Source organism: Sylvia atricapilla, chromosome Z (genome assembly GCF_009819655.1).
Source record: "Sylvia atricapilla isolate bSylAtr1 chromosome Z, bSylAtr1.pri, whole genome shotgun sequence".
In the NCBI taxonomy this organism is placed as follows: Eukaryota; Metazoa; Chordata; class Aves; order Passeriformes; family Sylviidae; genus Sylvia; species Sylvia atricapilla.
Genome location: NC_089174.1, coordinates 26,032,916 through 26,057,252, shown reverse-complemented (window position 1 = coordinate 26,057,252; position 24,337 = coordinate 26,032,916). Strand labels below are relative to the sequence as shown.

The 24,337-nt window shown below is 35.3% G+C and overlaps 1 protein-coding gene across 9 annotated transcripts in view; it reads left to right on the top strand.

The window, feature by feature from the left end:
• Positions 1–23,714, top strand: part of CSNK1G3 (casein kinase 1 gamma 3) — an 81,567-nt gene extending 57,853 nt beyond the window's left edge. For 4 of the 9 annotated variants that reach the window (XM_066338976.1, XM_066338974.1, XM_066338973.1 and 1 more), the window contains 9 exons: positions 5,188–5,273; positions 5,404–5,488; positions 7,436–7,584; positions 8,575–8,670; positions 9,311–9,406; positions 16,600–16,706; positions 17,086–17,109; positions 21,809–21,900; positions 23,171–23,714. In XM_066338976.1, coding sequence (XP_066195073.1) covers positions 5,188–5,273; positions 5,404–5,488; positions 7,436–7,584; positions 8,575–8,670; positions 9,311–9,406; positions 16,600–16,706; positions 17,086–17,109; positions 21,809–21,866 — 701 coding nt within the window. In that variant the 3' untranslated portion in view covers positions 21,867–21,900; positions 23,171–23,714. The remainder of the gene's footprint in view (positions 1–5,187; positions 5,274–5,403; positions 5,489–7,435; positions 7,585–8,574; positions 8,671–9,310; positions 9,407–16,599; positions 16,707–17,085; positions 17,110–21,808; positions 21,901–23,170) is intronic. The other 5 variants (XM_066338979.1, XM_066338977.1, XM_066338980.1 and 2 more) reach the window with 5 other exon arrangements.
• Positions 23,715–24,337: the final 623 nt, after the last annotated feature.

The following is a 24,337-nucleotide window of genomic DNA, read 5'->3' as shown; positions in this document are numbered from 1 at the left end:
ATAGAACACTGAAGGTCCTCAAGCTCTATGTTTACAGAAACAGTGGCATACAGAATACAGTTTGCCCTGAAAATAGTGTTATTTTTAGTCTGCAGTTAATTTCCTGAGTTGACCTGAATGTCCGAGCAGCTGACCCTTGTAAAAAAAACAAAATGTTTTCAGTAAAGAGGGAGACTCTCCTGTTCATATTCTATGTTACTTTTGACAATGTCTGTTGAACTCCAACTTCATCTGTTAGTGCATATGAGTAAGGAAGGATTTGTCCTTGAATCACAACTATGTTTTAGTATAAGTCTATGGTATTTAAAACTATCATAACAAATGCATGGCTACTAAAAAGACTATAAATGTGTAATTAAAACTTGTTGAAAATCACCAAAGCTTGCTCTTTTAGAGGTGTATATAGCAAATACATAGTTACTGAACATCCTGTAGCCAATAATCTTTTGTTTCAGAAGAGACATTTGATCAAGGATTTCTGGTAGTTCTGTGCCAAGCCGGGCATTTGTATATGGAATGTTTTTTTTCTATGTGAAGAAAAACATTTCTTTGTGAAGAATAGCTTTATTCAGGAAGCTATTTGAAGGAAATAGAAATACTCTGCAGCCATTACTAGCATGGAGTTGGTGCCCTACTGTTCCATAAGATAATTTCTCTTAGGGATAAAATTCCTCTGTGCCTCTTCTCCAGCTCACTTCATTTCAGGAAGGGAAGTTGAGATTTGGAGAGAATAGACTCTTGACCGGTAGATTAATAAAGACAAAAATCTGCATCTCTGAAAGTCCTGCAGTTTTCTGTCTCCGATGGATATGTACATTGGTAATTATTTTAGGACTTCCCGGACTTCAGAAGAACAGTGTGTTAAAGTGTTGTCTGAGTTACTTGGCTGCAGAAAGTATAGTCACATGGGGTTACAGCTTACTCTAATATAGCCATCTGTAATGGTCTCTGGGGAGCTACCCATATCCTTGATTGGTCTATTGTTTTTTTCATGATAGTGCTTAATTATTGCAGAGGCAGAGGTTAGTTATCTTACGATGAATACTTGAAACTTTTCTGAGAATGAAGCTAGTCTGGTCTTAATATGGATAGAGGGGCCAAATGAAGCAAATTTCTTTAAACAAGTATTTGTCCATCAAACAAAACTAGGAGAACCCCATTCTTATCTTTAGTACATGTACTCTCTTGTCAGAGCTGTCATAGGTTCTAGATATAGAGTCAGTTTTATAGGGGCCAGACTCCTTTGTAATCTAAATCATCTACAAATAATTCTACTTTGGACCAATTTTAATTCTCTGCAAGAACAATAAACATTTGGTCCTGAAATTTATTAGCCTAAATCCTAATTTTCCCGTCGCTCAAAAAAAAAATCACTTCTGCATTCGTAGTAATTCTTTTGTGGTGGTGTCTCTGCAGGTGATGGCAGCAACTTTTACTTGTCACTGAGCCAGTGGTGCAGGATGAAGTCTTTCCCAGACCTGAGTTCCCCTCTAGGACGTTCAGTGTTTTCCTTCTCATACTCACTGAATTATTATTGGACTTCAGGGCAGAATTTTATCTGTCTTAGATAAATCCTTTTCCCTGTGTAAGTTAACATTATAAATCCACAGTTATATGAAACAGCACCTCTAATAAAAACAATAAATAAGTCCTTGCATCCTTAATTAAAGGCATACATAAAATAAGAGGTTTTTCTACTTTCACTCTACTTTCACTTTCTTATTCTTAAGAAAACAGTATGGCATACAGTGTGTGCTTATGATAAAATTGGCTGTCATTTTTATGAACCAGAACTGTTAACTTCAAGATTCATGGTTTTTGTTCAGGAGAAAAGGCTCTCTTCCCTCATATTATTAAATGAAATTCAATAATTTTTCGTGAGGCTACAGACTCTGAGTTTCAAATTTATTTTTGCTAAACTTCAGAAACTGACAATTCAAGCTAGATAATCACTTCCCATGTCTGTATCTAACCATCTTCTTGGTAACTGATACTGTGTCTTCTGATCCAAATAGATAATCTTTCTACCTCTAGAGCATTCCTAAACTTTCTTTAGGGAGCTGGATGCTTAGTAAAGACTGAATGTCTGTTGTTTAAACTGTGTTATGATTACTTAGTTGTTTAGGCTAAAAAAAGATGATTTCTGGGGATAGCCTGCTGAAGCTCTATTTTGTATTTAAAACAGCCTATTTGAATTAATTGTCTGTAGTTTATGAGCTAAATAAAAAAGTATTAGTTTCTTACAAATTAGCTAGATTCAGATGTCTTTGAGAGAGAGAAAACCATGTGCCCTAAAGCTTTGTTGTGTATTTGTTATTATTGTATTATCTTTTAGGCAACATGTCCTCTCAATTTCATTAAAATGTGATACAGTAGGATCTGTATACATCTGCAGCCCTTCCTCCAGCTGATGTTTGAAATCTCTTTGTCTTCCAGCTAGTCCGCTACTGGTTTTCTTCTGGTTTTTTGGATGTCCTTCTTTGAATAATAGCAGTGTATAGTTTTTGGGTTTCCTGTTTCTCAGTCTTTTCTTGAAGATTTCCATAGGAAAGGATATTTGACTACTGTTTCTTAATTACTCCAGAGTGATCAGTAAAGAACTTGAATGGATTCTAAATAACAATCCCTGTCACCCAAATTAAAGCAAACACAAAATCCTTTCCCATAGCATTCTTTTAAGTGCATAATTTACTTGTTCTATCCTAGTTCCCAGAAAACTTTCACTTGTGCTACAGAAATATAGTCAACCGTCCACATATCATAAAAAACCCCAAAACCTCCCAAACAAAACCCCAGCAAAATAACACCACAAAACTACCTTAATTTGAAATAATAAGGATTAAAAGTTTCATAAATAGATTCTCTAATGGAGCAGTTGTCTCAATAAGATGCTATTACTTTGTTGTTGTTTTTTTTAAGGACAAAGGGTTAGTTTTGCATTGGCGTAATTTCTAGAAATTAATTGAAAGAGAGGAATTACTGTCCCTTAGCAAAGACCAAATGGAGCTTTCCAGTATATTTTTGTGGGCTGTACCCACAAAAGTGTTGCTCATAGATGGACCATCTGTTGCACATTTCTAATATTCCTCTGTGCTTTGATATCGTCTTAGCAGTGATCTACCTTACATGAAATGTGCTGCATTACACAAGATATTTGTCAGGGGCACTGCCCCTGAAGTAGTGATTTCTGCATGTTCATCCTACCACATAAAGACCACAGGATTTCTGCTGGCACCTGGACCTAACATTGCTTTCACATACTGAAACCTGTCAGACAAGAACTCTGTGGCTTACTCCTGTTTTTTTCTTAACCTAGGAGATTGTATCAGGATAGCATGTAGTCAGCTAGTGGGATATTGTAGGGTTGGCAGAGAAATTCAAATAGAGCCTTATTGTCTGGAGGGCCCTCACTGAGACAAGTGGCAGCAGTGAACAGCAAGAGTGGAGAAGAGAACCACAAACAAGAGGAGTGTTGGCAACAGAATTGGAAACATGGAAATGAGTGAAGGAAAAATATCTGAAAGAGCTTTATATGGCTGGTAGATGTGTGGTGAAGTGAGGGGCTGGAGGTAGCCTACGTATTACCATGTTGTGGTTTTGAAAACAAACCAAGTGAGAGGCTCTAAGTCAGAAATAACATTTAATGAGAAGAAAAGGAAAATAAAATAGAATAAAATAAAATAAAATAAATACAAAAAGAAAAACCACTGACAGAGTCAGAATACAACCTGATCAGGGTGATGGAAACAGTCCAGACGAGGTGGTCTTCCTGAAACAGAAATCTTGTAGAAAGGTCTGGTAGCTCCGGTCCTCTGGGAATCCAGTGGGAGAGGGCTGCTTCTACTGTCCCAAATCCCAGCTTATATCCAGGTGAGAATGCTTGGCTCTTCCCCATGGGCGGAGCATCTCACAATGGGATGATGAGTCATGGAAGAGAGCCTTAATGGCCCATTAAAGAGAGAGTCATGCAAAAGGCATTGATGGGCCATTAACTGAAGATGGTGATAGAATACATCCTAAACTACAACCCAGGACATACCACTATCTTTTTTTTTGGTATTTTACTTGTTTGATAATAAATAATATTAGGGCTAGAAAACAGATTGTTCTATTTTCATGGAAATTGTTCTTCAGATGCAGAATACTTATGGCAATATTCAGAGCCAGGTTGGATTTGTTGACTTGGATGTGCTTGAAAAAATCACACATTTTTTATTTATCTTCCTGCTCCATTTCTCTTGTTATTAAAGCATGGTGATTTTGTTTGTGAAATACTGAGTAGAAACAGTGTTAATATTTTGTTTTTCTACTTTATGTCAGGGAGAAAGTCAAATTTAGAATTAAATACTGGCTCTTACTGCAGTGCATAATACAATGTATAATATTTCTTTCAACAGCAATACAGCATGAAGTCAGGTGGAAATGAAAAAATCTGTTTTCCTCTCATAATTTAAGGAGTCATTATTTACTATTACCTTAGTTTTCCCAAAAATGACAGATTTAATTTAAAAACTATGTGAAAACTCTGAATATGCTCTGTTTTCCTTGTTACCTTACTTTTTCTTTAACTTTCTGTGAACTTTTTGAAGGACTGCCACTGCTTTACTGCAGATGAGGAATTGTAGCTTTGGTGAGCATTATGTTCTGTGAAAGCTCATGTTTCAGTTAGTCTTGATAGCAGGCTGCATGTACATGGTGATTTCTGTTCAAATAATAGTGCTTCTGAGCCTTCTGCAATCCACCCTTGGTTTACTCAGAAATTGCATAATAGGTCCCTGAGGAAAACACTCTATTCTCCATGATTTTGTAGAGTAAAAATTAATTCTGTTGAAGCTTTCTTAAATTGTTTCAGGTTCACAAATAATAGATAAAAAATGTTGGATTTAAAATACAGTTTTAAGGGTCAAATGTGTTTTAGAATGAGAACAATTTCTTACAGCACGATAATTTGCTTTAAGTGTTGTTGAGAATGAATATACCTGCAGTCTGCGTTTTTTCTGGGTTTAGTTGTGTTCTTAAGGCAGTCCATAGTACACAAGAATGCCCCTACATGCTCAGTTTGATTTCAACTACTTTGAAAGGTAGAGCTATAACTATTATTTTTATATAATCTGGAAGCTAGTCTTTTAAATATAATGTAAAATTACAGAGGTGGAAGTTTCTAATAATATTTGCGTTTTGTTTCAGAGCAAAGTAGAAGAGATGATTTGGAAGCTTTGGGTCATATGTTTATGTATTTTCTCAGAGGAAGTCTCCCATGGCAAGGTTTAAAGGTACTGGATTTTGATTCCTTCCTCTGTCCTATTTTCAGACCATTTGCTTTTATTGACATGCTTCGAGTTTTTTTGAACGTATGTCTACAAGCTATATAACTTCAGAAGCTTGTTTGTTCTTCTGTCATAGGCGGATACATTAAAAGAACGTTACCAGAAAATTGGAGACACTAAACGAGCAACGCCTATAGAAGTATTGTGTGAAAACTTCCCAGGTAAGGCCTACTGTTAATAAAAATGTTGTGCATTAATTTATAAAATAAAACTGACATAGAAAATTGCTAAACATCTGGCTTTAAAATTACAGTACATGTAATAGATCACAGAATCTCAGAATGGGTCAAGTTGGAAGGGCCCACAGTGGGTTATGTGGTCCAATCTCCCTGCTCAAGCAGGGCCATCTCAGAGCACCTGGCACAGGATTGTGTCCAGGTTGTTCTTGAATATCTACAGTGCAGGAGACTCCAAAACTCTCTGGGCAATCTGTTCCAGTGTGCAGTGACCTATGCAGTATAAGGAGTTCTTCCTTGTGTTTGGGTGGAACAGCCTGTGCATCAGTTTCTGCCCGTTGCTTCTCCTGGTATTGCAGTGTACCGCTGAATTAGAGCCTGGATGCATCCTTTTGACATCCCCTTAGATGTTTATATGTATTGATCAGGTCCCCTCTCAGTTGCCTCATTTAGAGGCTGAACAGGCCCAGCTTCTTCAACCTTTCCTCTTATGAGTAGTGCTCCAGTCCCTTGATCAACTTAGTAGCCCTTTGCTGGACCCATGTCTCTCTTGTACTGAGGAGCTCAGAACTGGACACAGCCAGTGAGTAGAGGGACGGGATCACCTCCACTGACCTGCTCTTCGTAATGCACCCCAGGATTCCATTGCCCTTCTTCACCCCAGGGCACAATACTGGCTCATGAAGAGCTTGCTGTCCACCAGGACTCCCAGGTCCTTCTCCATGGAGTTGCTTCCCAGCAGGTTTGGCCTCCAGCCTGTGCTGCTGCATGGGATTATTCTTCCCCAGGTGCAAGACCTTGTATTTGTCTCTGTTGAATTTCAGGAGGTTCCTCTCTGCCCATCTCTCCAGCCTGTTGAGGTCCTTCTGAAGGGGCTGCACAGCCCTCTGGGGTATCAGTCACTCTTCACAGCTTTGTGCTGTCAGTGATATTGCTGAGGACCCTCTGCCCCTTTGTGCAAATCATTGATGGATAAGTTAAATAATATTGGACCCAGATAGAAGAATTATCCTTTGAAGCAATAGTAAGCTAATTCTGTTGTTCTTCCAATAAAGATTATTCTAAAGGAAACATTAAAAAAATACTCTGTGTGTGCTTACAGTGATCAACTAGTCTGTGCATGTATCATCACACTGAAAATTTTGAAAGCCTATTCAGCTGAAATCTGGTATTATACCCTATTAAAAACAAGCTGCATTAGAAACAGCTTGAACTGCTACTAACTATTACTTGAACTAATATTTAACTTAAAAGTTTCAGATGTCACTTCTAGTTCTCTGTAAGAGCCAACAAAGTGTTGGAAAATTGGACAGAAGAAAATACAACATGTTTTAGAAGTTGTAGTAAAGTGTTTGGAACAGGGGACGTGTATGACATGGACATGATTTTGCCAAAATATAAATGAACACCTTAAAAGGTAATCAAAATATCATTGACAGGCTAAGTGGATTTGCTGAGAGTAACTTGTGACAAATGAAAGGAAATCCTTTTCCTTTCATTTGTCACAGGCCTTGTGGACATGAAGCTGATTCTTTATACCCCTTTCTTTACCTTTCTTTGGTCTTGTCTTGGTAAAATTGATTGGAAAGAAAGAAGAAAGCAGAGGCATTTCTCTACACACATTTTTGCACACTGTGTGTTAGAATTGGAACATTAAATAGAAGATTTTAACAGGTAACAGGAAGGAAAAATTAGTGGGGTCTCATTTACTAGGAATATGGTAGTATATCTCAGAATATGGTAGCATCTCAAAGAACATTATTAAGTAACTTTTCTTTCTCGTGCTTCACAGATTCATGGTGAGCAACTGTTCAGGTTTCATGGTGAGAGGTACAAGTTGCTTTAAAAATGAAAAAAGGTAGTGGGGATTTTTTTTTTGAGTTCCATTAAAACAGACAATGGCAAATATCTATATATTTCTTTTTTATCTAGAGGAAATGGCTACTTACCTACGTTATGTAAGAAGGTTAGATTTTTTTGAAAAGCCAGACTATGACTACTTAAGAAAGCTCTTCACAGACTTACTTGATCAGAAAGGCTATATGTTTGATCATGAATATGACTGGATTGGCAAACAGTTGGTGAGTACACTTCAGCTGTTAGTAATTTAATGGGTTTTTCTGTAATCAGTTTTGAGTTTTATAAGATATGTGCATCTCAACGCTGCTAATAGAGTTGTGAACAGCTGGTATTACAAGCCCCTCTGCAGATGCATGTTCCGACATTATCTTCTGGCTTGAATACTTCATATTTAGTCTCTTTCTGAATGTGCTCTTAATATCAAAGTACATCTCTTCTCAATCCAAAATGAGGTGGTAGAAATTCAGATTGATTTTGAGTTGAAGGAACATAAAATTTGGCAAGTAATTGTCATTACTGCATGTATTTTTTTTGTGAAAAAAAGTATTTTTGAAATGCAGCACTATAGCGTCTCTGCGTATGAGGTGTGTACTCCGGATATTTATCAGTTCATTATGAATAAATATTGCATAATTCATTGCATATTTCATTGCAGTGCATCTAAGATTTCAGGAAGCATGCTGTTTATATAATTTAAGAAATGGTAGAAGATGGGGTTTTCTTCCTCTTCTCAACTTTTTCACTTTTTATTATGTAGGGAGGGGAGGGCTAATATCTGTATGTTTGACTAGTTTCAGATTATGCGCTTCACACTGCAGTTCTCTGTGGGATTCAGAAAGGATCGTAGCATTTATTTTATTGCAAAACGTTTTTTCAGTGTTTAACATTAAAAATTATTTTAAGCCTTTCATCAGGTTTCATCAGAATGTTGTAATTGCTAACTGCAGAAAGTATCAGCTTAAAGTCTTCCAGAAAATTAATGTGTGATAATACTTAGAATTGCTACTTCAATACATTCTGTAAGTCATGGTTTGCTTTTATCTTGTTGGTATTAGTAAATACCTAGTGAAGGTTCTGCTTTAATCTGATAATTTTGTGTTATTTGAAACAGTCAGATTTATAAATTATTTTCTATTACAAACCAGTAACTTTTGGTGAGACTTAGAAATTTATTTTTTTTACCAGTTGCTACATATTATTTATATTTGTAGCCTACTCCAGTGGGTTCAATACATTCAGACCCGACGATGTCTTCAAACAGAGAAGCATATCAGCACAGAGACAGAATTCAACAATCCAAAAATCAGGTAAACTGCTCATGTAAAATTATCACCATTACTATGTCTATTGTTTAATTGTTTGTGGTATGTTTTTATTAGAACTTGAAAATAAAATGGATTCTAGATTTTCTTTGTTTTCACTTTGATTTAAGTGGATCTTAGTTAAAGTCTACATATGTAGAGACACATAAATATCTCCCAAAAGTTTGCTTGTTTGAAACTATGGTATAGTGTAGTGAATAAGCAGTGAATTTTTTCCCTACTCATTCTTCTTTATTCACTGTCTCTCCTCCATACACTGTATCCTTTCTTTCAGTTCTAACACCTATGTATAACATTTTCTTTTTTTTTTTTAAAAACCATGCTAATGACTTTGGTGGTAACAATGTTAGGAATTCAGAGCTGTGTCAGTTTACCTAAGCAAAATTGGAGGGTTGTATCTTTTTCTTGTTAAGAATTTTGAGATTTAGCTACTTCAGCTCTATATGAAAATTTATATCAAGGCATGTGTAAGTATGTTGATAATGTGGAAGGGCAATCTGTATAGGGATTGTAGTGTGTAGTGCTTCTGTAGTTTTCAAAAATAATATATGACAATGCACAAATGGTTTATTTTCTTTCTTCTTTTGCATAAATCATTCAATACAAATACATTCAAAAATGATAGTCAGCAGATCATAGGGCAGCTTGGGACTCACAGCAAACCAATCCACATCATTTGAGGGCTCACCTGGCATCTGACAGACATGGTGGCTCTGTCCAGGTATTTTCTGCTTCTTTGCATGACTTGAATCAGTCGCTTTGCATTATGAAATACTACTTTCTTGTAATGTATCACATGATTCATGTTTTCATATAAAGTTTGCTTATCTGTAATGTTCAGAAAGCTGCTATTATTTATTATTTCACAGTTCAGTTGTCAAAATGAAAACAGATGCTGAAACTATGGAACTTTCTGGTTTTTTTCCTGCGTATGTCTTAATAAAGTCTTCAAACAGTTAAACTGTCTTTTTTACAGAATATGTACTTACCTCAGTGCAAGTAACTGAAGTTTAGACTTAAAATGTATTAATTGTATTAGCAACTGAAATCCACAATTCACTGAATTCAGTTCAAGCTATGTTTTTTGTTCCTTAAGTAAACATCAAATTAAAATGCTATTTAGTGATGTTTGCTTAAATGTCACTCCTTTATTCAAGCATTAATTGACTAGAAAAATGTTCCCAGGGCAGCACCTCACACATCTTAGTGAAAAATATGTGTAAAAACCAAAAGTTTTTCCTGTATTATTAGTTTATTTCATCTTCAAAGAGCTCTTTCCCTGGTTTGTTTTCCATTTTTAAAATAGTTTTTCAAATTTTTGATGTCTCGCTCTTTGAATACGTTTAGGTATGAAATAGTTGAAGTAATGTCTAAGGAATTAATACTGAAAGATTCAGAGTGCCAGCTGTGAAGTCTGTGTGAGATTTTGACGTTTGAGTCCAAAATGAAATGATTTCGCTTTGCAGTCTTATCTGGGTGGAGGTTGTGTGTGGAAATTGTACGCTGCATTTTTGGTTATGAAAATCTCTAAGTTACATATGTTTCTTCTGAAGCTTTTGTTTTTGAAAAAAATTATTATGACCTGAAGAAAGAATGAAAAGTTGAGGGTACAGAAAACAAGGCTGCGGTTCTGTCAGTGTGATAACATTCTAAATTTCATTATTTTAGAAACAGCTGTCATGTGTAATGTAAAAAAATCTAGCTGATGATAATTATTACAGTGTACCAGGAAAAAGTTAAGTTTTGTTCTTCCCATTAACAAATGTTTAAAATAACTTTCTTTTCCTGTATTTTAGGTTTAGAAAAATACATACAGTTAATTTGTTAAATTACAGTTAGTAGAACTTTTAGACTGTTGTCATATGACTCTGGCAATTGTGGCACTTAAGAAACGTTTTATTCTTTGTCAGGTGAAATGTAACAATTACAAGAAATTTTCTTCCATTGTAAAATGTGCTAAATACCCCTTCGGGACGGGAAGAACATTTTCTAAGAAATAAGTAACACTAGTATTCCGCACTCTTTATACAGCGTTCCTGTCCTTTTTTCCTCACAAGCTACAGGCAGCCTGTCTCAGTTCAGGTCATTTAGGTCTATTGAGGCAAAGCAATTGCCACGTGAATAAACGCACTGTGCAAAACTGCAGCTATGGCTTGTGTCTTTGAAGATCAAGTGTTGTGCAGCAGGATGTTTTCACTGGATTGCTTTTTGTTGTAGGGTGATCATGCCTTCCTTATTAAGGGCACTTACAAAATCAGATAGTATTCTCCAGTTATGCTGTGACATAGCTCCTAGCTGTTGTCAAATACCCCTTTGTTGCAGGGATACAAACTGAATCATGCTATTTGTTAACTTGGTTCAGTAGCATTCCTAATTGCTTTCAAGGAGACTAATACTAAAAATCACACAGGAAATTGTTCAAATGAGGAGTTGAGTCTGAGGTGTGAAATTGAAGGGAAATTTGTTTTTTGCTGTGATGTTAGTGAGCCATTGCTCATCTTTGAGATCAGTTTTATCAATTTTTTCTGCAAGATACGAAAATCTGTCAGATTATTTTAAAGTGACAGTGGAATGTTTTTTGGTCCAGTGCTATTAGTCATCTGTAATACTACTGCTGATGTCATCTCTGAGGTTCATTTTTAGGTGATTATTAAGATGTGCTAGTGATTCTTTTCTGTGACATATTAACATCAAGGAGTCTGCATGTTGGTGTATATGTTTGTTAGCATACATTTGCATGCTCTTAGTGATAAGTTCAAGTGGAAACCACTGAAGTCCAAACTGGTTTGTTCATTAACAAGTATTGTTCTGTTTTTTGTATTCATTCATCTCAGACCCTAAACCTGTGTTCAAAAGATCCTAATGTGCTTAGACATGTCTAATATTACTTTGTAGTAACAGTAAAATTTCAAATAGTATTAGGAAATTGAGTTCTAAGGGGAAGATATCCCTTCTTCCACTTATCTCAGTCCATTTTTCTAGTTCAGCAGACTTACTAATGATCAACTCATATCTGCCAGCAATTCATTCAACAGTTTTTGTGCCTTTGTTTTCCTACGTTTGGCTCACTTTTCAAAATGTCAGTTGTACAACACTGAATTACTTCTTTCTTTGCATGAGCTGCAGTCTGCTTGTGCACTCATAAATACTGTTTTAATCTGTTCCTTTTATTCAATTCAATTACTTTTTTTCATCACTTACTGACTGATCATCTTCCTCTTATCTTTTCTCTTTCTTATTGGGAACTTCTTTAAAAGGAGGTTAGATTGAAAGATGGTTAAAGAGTTCCCAGTAAAGTACTTAGGAACTGCTTTCAAGATTTTTATATTTGATGTAAGTAGGTTTGAGTAGCAAGATTCCTCTCCTTCAAGAGGTCAAGATTTTAAAGCATTAGATGAAACAAATCAATTTTGCTTAGCATTTGTGAACTGAAAAGGTATTATGATGACTTTTATTCTTTTGTCTTAACTGAAAACTTTTTGAAGGTAAAATAAAGAACCGTGTAATATCACTAGTGAATTGCTTAGAGATGTGCTTAGAGGCTTAGGGGCTTTAATTTTGGGCAGAGAATTCAGTTACTGAGATTCTTAGTGGAATGAAAGAGTTCTTTTCTATGTCTGTTTCAAATTTTTGCAATTTCTTTTTGTGATTATAATAATGAAAATCGGCGAAAATTATTTTTTATTTTCCAATTGATTTTTGAACATAGCAAGTAAAAGATCAGTTTGTGTAATCCAAAAGAAAGTGTAGAGACTGTAGATTTACTGTTACCATTAATGATTGGTATTCAGGATTAACTGTGTTATAAATGATCTTTATCAAGCTTCCAGAGGAACATGTATCTAAGAAATCAGTCTATTCCACAATTAATGGCTAGTGGGTGGAACTTTTGTTTCTTTACCTCATGGCATAGAGAGTACCAAGAAATAACCAGTGATGCATATGCTGCTTTATATAGGTGCTCTTCATATTAAGCTTGTAAAGAACTAATTAAATTTGAAGGAACTAAATTTAAAGCAGGATAAAGTTGTGAAAATGCTTAAAGTAGTTTTAGCTTTTCAGTTTAGTGTTATTCTCCCGCTTGAAAACAGGTGAGTAACTTAAGTTAATCTTTAGTATTGTGATACTTATAACTTGAAACTTTAAAAATATTAGTTTTTTGAAACCTAATTATGTTACTGTTCAAGGAAAAATGTTCATCTACGTTTTTTGGTGCAAAACCAAACAGAATTTTTTGGTGTAAAACCATAACATAAATATCCTAATTTTTTCAGTATAGTTGTATTCAAGTCTTCTAGAAGATTATTTGTGCCTCCCCTTTTTCATCAGGCTATTGATTTCATCAAGGGAAATCCATTCCAACTTGAGTCACAAGTAATTAAATTAAAAGTTTCTCTTAAAGCAAACTTAGTTTTATGTAACTTCTCTCCCCTAAAGTTTTAGCATTTTATGTGGCTTTACTGTGATGAATTTTCATTCTGCCTTACTTGTACATTCTGGCTACAGAATTTGTTGTATCACTCCTTCAGTGCATACAGTGTCATCTGGATGACACTCTTTTTCAGTTCTGTTGTGTTCCTGTATCTTCCTGCCTGTGTTGTGCACATTTTTGAGCTGATTGGCATGTGGTTGGAGAGAAAAATGTAATGATTTGCCTTATTAAAGGCTCTTTTAGGTAGGATTGCGAAGTACTTTACTGATGTAACATGAAATTAAATTCATGAGCTGTAGCCTTACAGACAGTGAAATTGAAGCACTCCTGCCTATGTCTTGTACTCCTTTGTAGGGGTCTTTGTTAGTTTAATTTTCTTCATCTTAGTGATGAGCTCCTAGAGCTGCTTTTGGCTGTGGTAGATTTGAGTGAAACTCAGGGCATTTATAGCTCTGAAGAAGCACGACTGGTGGTGTTTTTTGGATTTATGCTATATATGCTTTCACTTGCGCTTTCAGTGGTCATAACTCTTTCCAGAAAGAATTTCATCTTCCTCCTATCTAAACTAAGTCATACAACAGGCAGTTATACTTCATAGTATTTGTGTATTTGGTGAATGTGTATGCCTGTGTTATGTGTGTGGGAAGGACTATGGTCTCCTTCTCCTTGATAATCTGTCAAAGGCAGAGATTATCTATTATTGACCAGAGCAAGGCAGGGCAGTCTTTTGCTATGTGGTGTGAAATTTTCAATAGCGTTTCAAATTCTCTAAAAGTAAACAGTCGAAGTAATAAAGCAACTTAGGAAAAAGAAATTTGTCCAGCTAATGGAAACCACTGTCAAGAAAAACTGAGTTTGAAGTCAGTTTGAAGAATAAGCTGCAATAAGCATTGTTCTTTGTTAACAGATAGTAACACATTGACCTCAGAAGAGGGTCATTTTGGCTCCTTTAAAGATGAAGTCAGCTTAGATTAGTACAGTACATACATAATACTTACAATATTACTAATGTAGGAAGGACTACTTCCATATTTTCTGATTCAAATGAAGATGTGTACATAGTTAAATTTGATCTCTTTTTTTGAATGTGCTGTCCAAGAAGATAGATGTGAATAATTGAACAAGTGCTCCTGGGAAAGAAGTGTGACAGAGACTGTCATATAAAAGCCCCACAGATACTGCAGTTGGGCAGTATGTTTGATATCTGTGTAGAAGTCATACTTATTTTCATTTGTTTTTTAGGAAAAGAGAGGAAAACAGGGGTTCTTGCAAATGCCTCTGCAAACTGTGACCTGGTCTTTACAACAGTCAGGAATGCTAAATTGTACTGTGCTTGCTTCCCATCTAGAAAAGGGCATATACCTGCCTTGGTATTTCTTGATGTACCCTACTTCTGTTTGAGTAAACTGAAGACAAAGGCTTCTTTTTCTCATCAGCCACTCTTACTCAATCTTGAGCATGGATCTGAGGTTCTTTTTAAGTCTAGATTATGGAGCAGTAATCCTGTATTATTAGGGCTGCAAGCAAGGTTGACTACAGTATTAACTGGGGGGCATTGCTGTATATGGATTAGTGCAGGCTGTAGTTTTGGTTAGTTATATAGCTAGGCACAGGGAGCTAGCTCCATGTGAGCATGACCCCACCAGTGAACCCTTCCATCCATAACCGTTCTGTGCCTCTGTGCTTCCTTTGGAAGCAAACTCATTTGGTGGTCAAGTTGAACAAAGTTTTTTTACCCTTACATTTTTATGACTACTCCTGTCTTAGTTAGCAAATACTTCTGATGCACTTTTCCACTCTAGGTATTTTACAAGAAGCAATGAAATGACCTTCACAGTAAGATACGTGGTGAGGTGGTTTGGATAATACTATATCTCTTTTCTTTGTAAATATGTACAATGATGGGAACTCAGAATGTTCTGTGACTCTGTAAAACCCAATAACAGTAACCCAGCATGTTTGGTTTAGGATGCCTGCTCCACCCCCCTCTTAAGGTTTGTTAAGTACAATTCCTACCTATTTCTGTCAGTGAATGTGAGGTGCTTCTGTCATGCCCAGTGATATGAAACTAAGTTTAAAACACCTAGTTGAAATTCTACTGTCTTACTTATGATTGCAGGAATAAAGTCCAGTCTCCCATGATTCCTTCAGTTATATTGACTAAGTAGTTAGAGTCCTGCAATCTCATGTATCTTTTATTTTGTTATGAGTCTGCATGGTTTTTTTGGCAGTGGTTCCTATTTTAGTGAAATTTTTAAAAGGGCAAATCTCAGCCTGATGTCAGTAAAAGATGTGGAAAATGCCTTGAGTGCAGCAAACCTCTTAAGCACTGTACTTAGTTACAATAGGAACCACAAAACAAACCTCAATAGGCTAGGCTCTTTGCTCTGGTTATAAATAGATGAGACATAACTGCTATACTAAGAGGAGAGTTTGGAAGAGTGAGGGAAATAATATTATGGTGGTGATTTTCCTTCCCTCTCCTTTCATCTACCTTAATCTCTGACCATCAGGCAATAGCTGGTAGTAATCTTGAATTATGGGCTAATCTTAGTCCCTATAGCTGATTAATTATTTACAGACATTTTCTGAAAACTTTTATATTATTTGTCCAGAATTACATTTCTATGCTTGCTGCCTTGCCAAGCAGTTGCTGCTAGTTAGGGGCTAGTAGACCGCTCCATGGTGTCAGTCAATTAGCACTGTCAGCAGCTCTGATCATTTAGGCACTTGTCTACAACCAGATAACCATCTCTCCTTTTTTGTATTCTGTGGGGTGAATAACACAGAAGCCTCTGGAATGGCTGCATTTGTCATGCAGAAAAGCTGACATGAATATTGGGTTCCACTTGGTTTAAAGTCCAGACAAATGTTCCCAGAAAATCACATCTTTCATGGTGACTTGAACAATTTACATAGAAATTTGATGGTAAGCTAATAGGAATGAAGATTGATCTGGTTTTTATTGATTTTTTTGGCAGTTGATGCCTTTTTGTCCTAAAAATCAGACACCTTCTATACTCTTAGGTCTAGAAGACAGCCTTAGTTTTCTCCTTTTCTGGTGAGTGTTCTTCGAGATACAACCGATTCAGGCCTTCATATTCACTCTGAGTGTAAAGAGCTGAACTGAGGAACATAAATACACTGAAGGAGCAGAGATAGGGTTAGACTGACTGAACTGGTATTGGAAAAATGCTTAGTGCCTTCCCTTAAGGATCTAAAGAGATGTGGGGGAGATTAGCAAACAGCATCCACAGAGTTGTTTTGCTTCTTCCACTCACATTGAATCCATCCATCCACTAATAGATAGGAAAGGAAAATTACAAGAGCACAAGAATGCCAGAATAAAACCTGGAGAAATACTGTTACTGGAATAAAAATAACTATGGAAATCTCAAAAATTACTGATTTTTAAATTGTATTGTAACCTTAGGAATTAAAAAATGCACTAGTATAATTTTAGATCTCTCTTGTGATTTCAGGTAGTAAGCTCAACAAATGGAGAACTGAACACAGATGACCCAACTGCAGGCCGATCAAATGCACCCATCACAGCTCCTGCAGAAGTAGAAGTAATGGATGAAACAAAGTATGTCCTTCTTTGTATATTCTCTGGATGTTTTTTGCTCAGCTGTTTCAATATTTTTGTCATATAGTTTTTCAGAAAATACTGTCTGAACTGAATAGCCATTGGTGAGGAGCAAAACTACAGTGCTATACTTAATTTTTTCTTTAAGCTTTTAAATAGTAGAGTTCCTATATCTTGTACTTTTTTAGGCTAAGCCTTCAATGCCGTGTCTTGCTATACTGGCTAGAGAAGTGTATGCATTTTTGATATTTCAACTTATTTTGAAATATTTATTTTAAGATAGTGTTCTGACTACCAAATAGCATGAATGGAAGATGTAAAATTCTTCCTTTGTATTGTATTCTGATTCTCTTTTTTCCCTTACTCTCTTTCTGTATAGCTGCCAGAAAGTGTTGAACATGTGGTGAGTTATACAGCACAGGCAGGCAGAAATAGCCCCAGGAGCTTTGTTCTTGTTATTTGGTTTAAAACTAATTTCATGAACTTAAAAATAAATGTCTGTTTATAAATGACAAAATATTTTTTAATTCTGTGAAACAGTTAACTGTTTTTACAAAAAGCCACCTTCGGGAGCTGTTCTGCCTGCTTCAAATCCTGCTTGCCTTTAAGTTGTGTAGTTTGTGATATACTTTACATCAACCTTTTTAATGGGTACTAGGATATTTTTTCTTGCTTTCTATTCTGTTTGAAAGGGGAAAGCATTCTTTTTAAATATTGTAGCATTCAGCTAGTGTATTAACATCTGGAAAAAAACTCACATAAATAAGTAGTAATCACTAGCAAATGTTTGAACTTTTCTTTTATGTCTGTAAACAAAGTAATTATCAGAGTATTAGTCTGTGATAATACTCTAACTAATCACTAAAACATAACTTCAGGGTTCCTTAATGTTACAGTATAATGAAAGAGAAAAATATTAGGATCTCTTACCGTGGGATGGACAACTATTGTTTATATATTTGAGTAGTAAACTTAGACTTCCAAAATGGTACAGAAAAATATTCTTGATAGCTTAAGGTGGTATGAATTCTAACATGTTTTATTTTATAATTATGCTTGAAATAGGATTTTACATGGGTGTGGATCTAGTTTACCATAAAAGAGAGGCACACATGTGTGAAGGATACATTAGCAGCAGAACAATTCAGTAGCAGCAATTTTTCTAGGATGCATTTTCCTAAGTTTGGGAAATTTCTCAAAGTGCAATTTTTTTTGAAGTAATTGTTCTACAGGTTCTGGTTTTGGTAGGTAAGCTTTATTTGTACGTGTAATTAGTAATTTTGAATGGAGATGTATGTAGGGCCACGTTTTTGCAGTGGCTTTCTGTGAGCATTGAGAAGAACTAAATTCTTTGCTGCCATCTTTGTGGAGCATGGTACTGTTTTACTGTCAAGAATACAGTGAATAAACATATATATGTATTTGAAACAAAAAAAAAAAAAATCCAAAGGGGCAAAGATATTGGTAGGCTGCCTGTATATAACTTCCTTGTCCTCTCTCTTCAAATAAGCACAGTGATAATCTTCCTTATGCTCAGCCCATGTACACACAGAAAAAGATTAAATTTCTTGCACTTTGAGTAGTGCTTAACAAAATTAAACACATTTTTAGATCCCTACTTCATTTAGTTATCTGCAGAAAGTTAAGAGAATTCTCAGGAGCCAAGATGTTCAGCTCCTTAAAAGTCTAGAAGTTCGTATTTTCTGATATGAATACATAATGGACAAATATGCTATGCTTGACCTTTTTGGCCTGCTCTTAGCTAATTTTGTTACAGACAAAATAACTAGTCTCACTGTCATATTCTTTAGATTGATTTTTTTTTTCTTTGAGTATGTAACACTCAAATTAGTGTTTCAGCACTGTCTGTTTAAGCTGAAGTTTCCTCAGTGACTAGAGGGGTTTTTGGGGGTAGTTTTTTATATTTCTAAGTTGGTTTATGTTTTGGCAGTTATTAACATACATGCACACCACTCACTCTCACCCTGTCCAGCTTTGCTATCAAACATCAATTCATAAGTACATACATTTTCTCAGAAAGAGCACTCTAGCAGATTTAGATAATTTTACATTTTAACATGGGAATTGCAAGATTTAATATCAAAGGGGGTTGTGAAACATTTAAACATTTGTTTATAGATTTTACACTGCGGAATAAGTTAAGGTAATGGGATTTCTAGTACCCTTCATGTCTGTGACATGGATATTTTTCGTTTTAAGGAGACATTGTTTTCTCAAAAGACTGACTTTGTGCCTCTTTCATAATCTTTTCTCCACCTGAAAGTATGAACAAAGCTAACCTCTCATGCTCATATCTTCTGTTAGTAACATTTCCTCGTACTCTGACAAGACAAACTTGATTCTTATTTAGAAATGCTTCATTCTTTGTTCTAGATGTTTTCTTAGTTTTAGAAACTTAGTATAACTTTATCTTCATTTAAAAGATTTAAAAAACAATTCCCCTCGTGTGGGATTGCCCCCATTATGTATGATTTTTAACTGTGAAGACAAATGTAATTTAGCTGCTACCATTTCAGTGAAATCCTGTAAATCAGAAAGGATAGGTTTGAGATGTTTTCCTTCAGTAAGGATTTTATTGTTTTGGGACATTTAACCAACATTTAACCAAATGTATCATTGTTTGATAAATATTTATGTACTCACATGCAGTATGTATTCTAAATCTTATGCTGTGTCATTTTCATGTTTGTGCAGATAGCATGACTTTAGCAGTGGATGTTGTGTTTTGGTTATTTTGGTTATTTTGTTTGTGAGTGTTGGGGATGGAGGGGGTTGTTGGTTTATTTTTTTGTTTGTTTGGTGTTTTGTTTGTTTGTTTGGTTTTTTGTTTGTTTGGGTTCTTTTGTTTGTTTGTTTGTTTTTAATTTGTAGAGAAGTTGCTTTCTGCCCTATTTCAGTTGTTAATGAAGCTATAAAGCAAGGAGAAAACTAACCTGATTGTTGTGCTGACCTGACACTTGGGGATCTACAGATCTATCTATAATCTTCTACAGATGCTCTTTCATTTATCAGCTGAGCATTTAACCTGTCTTTACTGTTTGCTAGCCATCACAACAGTTGCTTCTATGAAGCATGTGTGATTTGAATAACCAAAAGGCTCTTCTGTGGGATGGCAGAGATAGGCAAACAGGCAGTGATCTGTCCTTTTTGTGTATTGCATCTTTTTTGCCACTTAAAACACTTGTTACTAATGCTGCAGTAAAGTGCCTGCCACATGCTTGATGGCAAATATAAAGCCACAGCTATCAAATGGCAAATTAAGTTGCTTTAGAATTCTGGCCCAAAGCACTGTCCAAGTGGAAGGAAGGGTACTGAACAGGACAAAGGATACGATAATGTCTTAAGAAGGACAAGAAGTATTCAAAGCCATAATGCTGAGATTGCTACCTCAGATAATACCCCAAAGGTCATTTTAGATTGCACAGGAAAAGTGCAGTGTTTTTTGCATTTTATAGATTGCTATTATACTGCCTGCTCTAGAAATGCTACATAAACTACAGATAAAAGTTAGCAGTCATTAAATGCTTTATTTAAAGAAAATAATTTCCTGGAAGTAGATTTTTTCAAAACTTCTCTTCTGTATTTTGCATGCATATTGAATAGTATAATAAATTTGTGTTTTAGTAGTCCTTAATAATGCACCTAAGCAATGTAATATCTGTATTATGTGTAAGTGACACTAACACCCTCTAGTGACAGTATGCTTAAGAGCAAGTGTACATTGCTGTTAGGAATTGTGCACTGTGAATCTCAGGGCTATGTTCCTTTCATAAAATTTATTGTCAGGTGATACAGTCTGATCTGACATAATCCCATGTAAAGGTCAGTATATTTTAAAATTACATTTGCTTGGCCTTGGAAGCCAATTTGAAGTCTAACACTTCTAGATTTAAAAAAACCCACAGTGTTTTAGTGTACTTCAGTTCAGATTTCCAAAACAGTCCTATGGTTTACAATTCATCATGGAATTTGCATTCCTTGAGTCCTTTTTGGATATGATATATATTAATAAGGTATTTATTTTTCTACACCAAATAAAAGTTTTCAGCATTTAGTGAAATTTCTCATTGAATTGAAATACAGTTGAATAGTTTTTATAATTAAAAAAACTAAATAAAAGAACTGTTAATAGAAATTATACTCTTTATAGTAGTATTATGAACTTCAAAAGATGAGAGGATTAAAAAAGCACTGCATTATGTAGGTTAAAAATAGAACTCTTGAATTCGGCATTTCATGATGCCCTTTTCCTCTGGTTGATAGAGAAGTAGCAAACTAAATAGGCTATGCAGAATAAATAAAAAATGGTATGATATTTGCAGCAAGTATGAATTAAAATTTTCTAATAAGGAAAGCAAGAGAACATAAAGTACGTTTGAATTGCAAAGAGGATCCAAGTAGACCTAAACATTCAAGAAGACAGATCTACTTGGGTTGTGATCCATACAAGCAAAATTTATTTAAAGAGTGAAGAGTTAAAATTCTTGATAGCTGTTCTAGAATATAAATTAATTCTCTGCTGTACTGCCATCTTCCTGCAGTTACTTATGTAAGCTGCGTTCTATATATGCTAATGTTATAAATCAAGACAGAATTTTTCTGTGGGTTTTCCCTAAGGCATACTTATCTCGAACAAGTATTAGAGTGATTTACCATCGCAGCTGAGGGTAGGGTTTCCTGTTTCAAGGGTCATAGGATAATTCATGTTGAAAGAGAGGAACACTGCTTTGCTTTGATGCGTGACACGTACATATATAAAATACTTGGGGTGAAAAAAGAATTAAACTAAATTGGAGTTCATACATCTACAAGTAAATTCAAAGCTTAAGTGATAATGAATGTTAGTGGTTATAGACAGATGCTAAAAGAAGGGTTAGTAGTTATGGGGGAATTTCAGTTACATTCAGTTGCTACTACCCTTCAAGCCAATTACGCATCCTCTTTAAGAAGTACTTTAAATTTAGTAAATACAGTATGATACTTCTGCTAGCTGTGAAAATACTTACCTGTGTAGTTTCCCCTACTGAATTCTAATTTGGGCTTCCTCTTCATCAATAACCAATGTTTTTTTCTACTGAAAGTTATGTAACTTTCAGAGCAGTTCTGGTTTGCCTCTGCCCACTGCTACTTTTTCAGTGACTGAGCGACAGGGTGCCTTGGATATTTTGAGAAGGTAACTTCTGTCTCCCCTTACTTTGGATGTTGTTCTCACCCCCTGTAGAACCTTATTTTTAGACCCTTATTCTCCCTGATTTTTAAATGCTTTCCCCATTTCCCATATTCCAAACTAAATCATCTGGATTAGTTTTGAATTTTAGTGATAGAAAATGCTTGGTGAACTTAAAGGATTTACTGATCAAGGCTATTCATGCAGTACATTTACATTTTCACTACTGCTGTACTTCATAGTTTAAGACTCTTCAGTGTATAGCATTGCAAGCGAGAATCCAATAACCAAACCACAACTCTATGGGGCAAGCTCTTAGAGTAGACAGCTTGCATACTCAGTTTTGATCACACACATTGTGAACACTTTAGTGAAGGTTTATATTTGAAGGTGGTATTCAGGACCTGGGAGTTGCTTAAAATAAGCCTAAGACTACAATTTAAATGAATTCTTTTTGTGCGTGTTTTTTGTTGCTTTCCTCTTTAGTTTATTTTCAAAAGTACTTTCTGGACTTCTGCAGTCCTTCTGTATATTACCTATATCTAACTCCCTGAACTCCTATTCATTTTGTAGTGTTCTCTCAGGTTCTTTCAGATTTTCTCTATTTGCTAAGTGAAATTCACACTGTTTGTCAATTTTAATTTCATTCATGTAGTATGCAACAAAGCAGAAAAAAAATACCAGTGTTCTTTATATTTAAGCTGTGATTTTTCACTGTAATAGTATCACAGCACTGGATCAGGACATTAATTATATTATTCATTAACATTTGCTTCTAAAATGTCATGTGGAATAGCCTTGGATAAAGTTTTTCCGAGTTCTAGTTGACAAAAGAAGCTCAAATTGTTTCCTGGTTTTAGCAACAATAGCATCTTAAGTGCACCATTTAGGTGACACAGTCATAAGCACAAGCTTCTATTTGGCGTATTGCCAGTTAATATGAAAGAGTACTCTGGTAATGGAATATTCTTTATTCTTACAAATATTTTTTTAAGTCAGCCTATAGTACCTGTGCTTTTGATACTCTCATCAATACTCTAAACTTAATAACTACTTGCTTTTTTAGTTTCATACTTTTTTCCAAAAAAAGGTGAAATTTGTCAAAAATATCTCTACTTCGGTTTCATTCTCTAACAAATTAATCACCTGCAATAGAGCTTAATGTGTCCTTGTGGTGCTGGCTATACCTGAGCTACATACTTCAAATGAGATGCAATAAATAGTTTTGTTTTGTGGTTTCTTTTTATATCATGTGTAATTCATGTCACACTTGCAGGTGCTGTTGCTTATTCAAGCGGAGGAAAAGGAAAACCATCCAGCGCAACAAATGACTAGAACCAAACAGAACATGGGAAAATACTTATTTGTTCAACTATTGTCCTGTGCTCTTAAAAAAACCCCCAAAACAAAACCCAAAGCAGAAAACCTCCATAATAAACACATTTTCTGACGACATTCTGAGAAACAATATCATGCCTCTGTGCTTTGATTTGGTTCTTCTGCATCCATCTTCTGTTTCTTTAATTCATCTGTTCTGAAAGCTTTAAGATATTGTCAGATATGAGTGCTTCTTTGACCATTACCATATGGACCACTGAAATGATAGAAAATGAACTGCATCTTGAGCAAAACTGAACTTGAAAAGTATTTCTTCTTTCCTAGGAAGTAGTGGCAGTATCTTAGATGAAGACGGATGTCATAAATCAATTGTTTGAGTTTGTAGCAGTGTATCTAAAGCAGTTTTCTTCAAAAATGAAGAAGAAAAATACAGGTACACAACCATATTGTGAAATAATAAAATCTTAAGACTTATTTTGTGATACTTGCATTGTTTTTCTTCTTTTGCCTCAGTATTACTTGTTAGCCAAATTGTTACTCTAGTCAAATTGTCTAGAGATACTGGGGATGCTGGTATAACTGTTGACAGTTGTCAAAATGCCGGTGCTACTAACAGAAAATATTTCCAGTATCCTCTCAGTTTGAAAACCTGCTTTTATTTTGCCTACAATAAAAATTGCGGTACAGAAGAAATTGCAAGAGTGTTTGTGAAAAGAACGTTTGTATAATTTAAGTTGTACATCTAGTAGTGTTGATAAGATCGAACTACCTTCAAAAGAGTTCTACAGAGGAAATATTGAAGTTTAGAGCAGAATAAGTATTAAAGCCTGTATTTTCATTAAGGTAGTTGATGATTGACCTATCTTTAACTTGAAAATATGGACGTGCCATGTAAAGTTAGAGGTGTATCATTTTGCTCTTTAATTTAGAAAACAAATGCAATGGATATGGGTTAGACTTCTGCCTTCACTGCATACTAGCCCAGAGCATCCCCAATTTTGTGCCTCTCTTCCCCTGGAATTTTCTTCTTTTGGAGTGTAAGGTTACTGCACTCCTATGTTGTAGGATTACAAAGATGCTTCTCTACAGTCCAATGAAGTGCTTG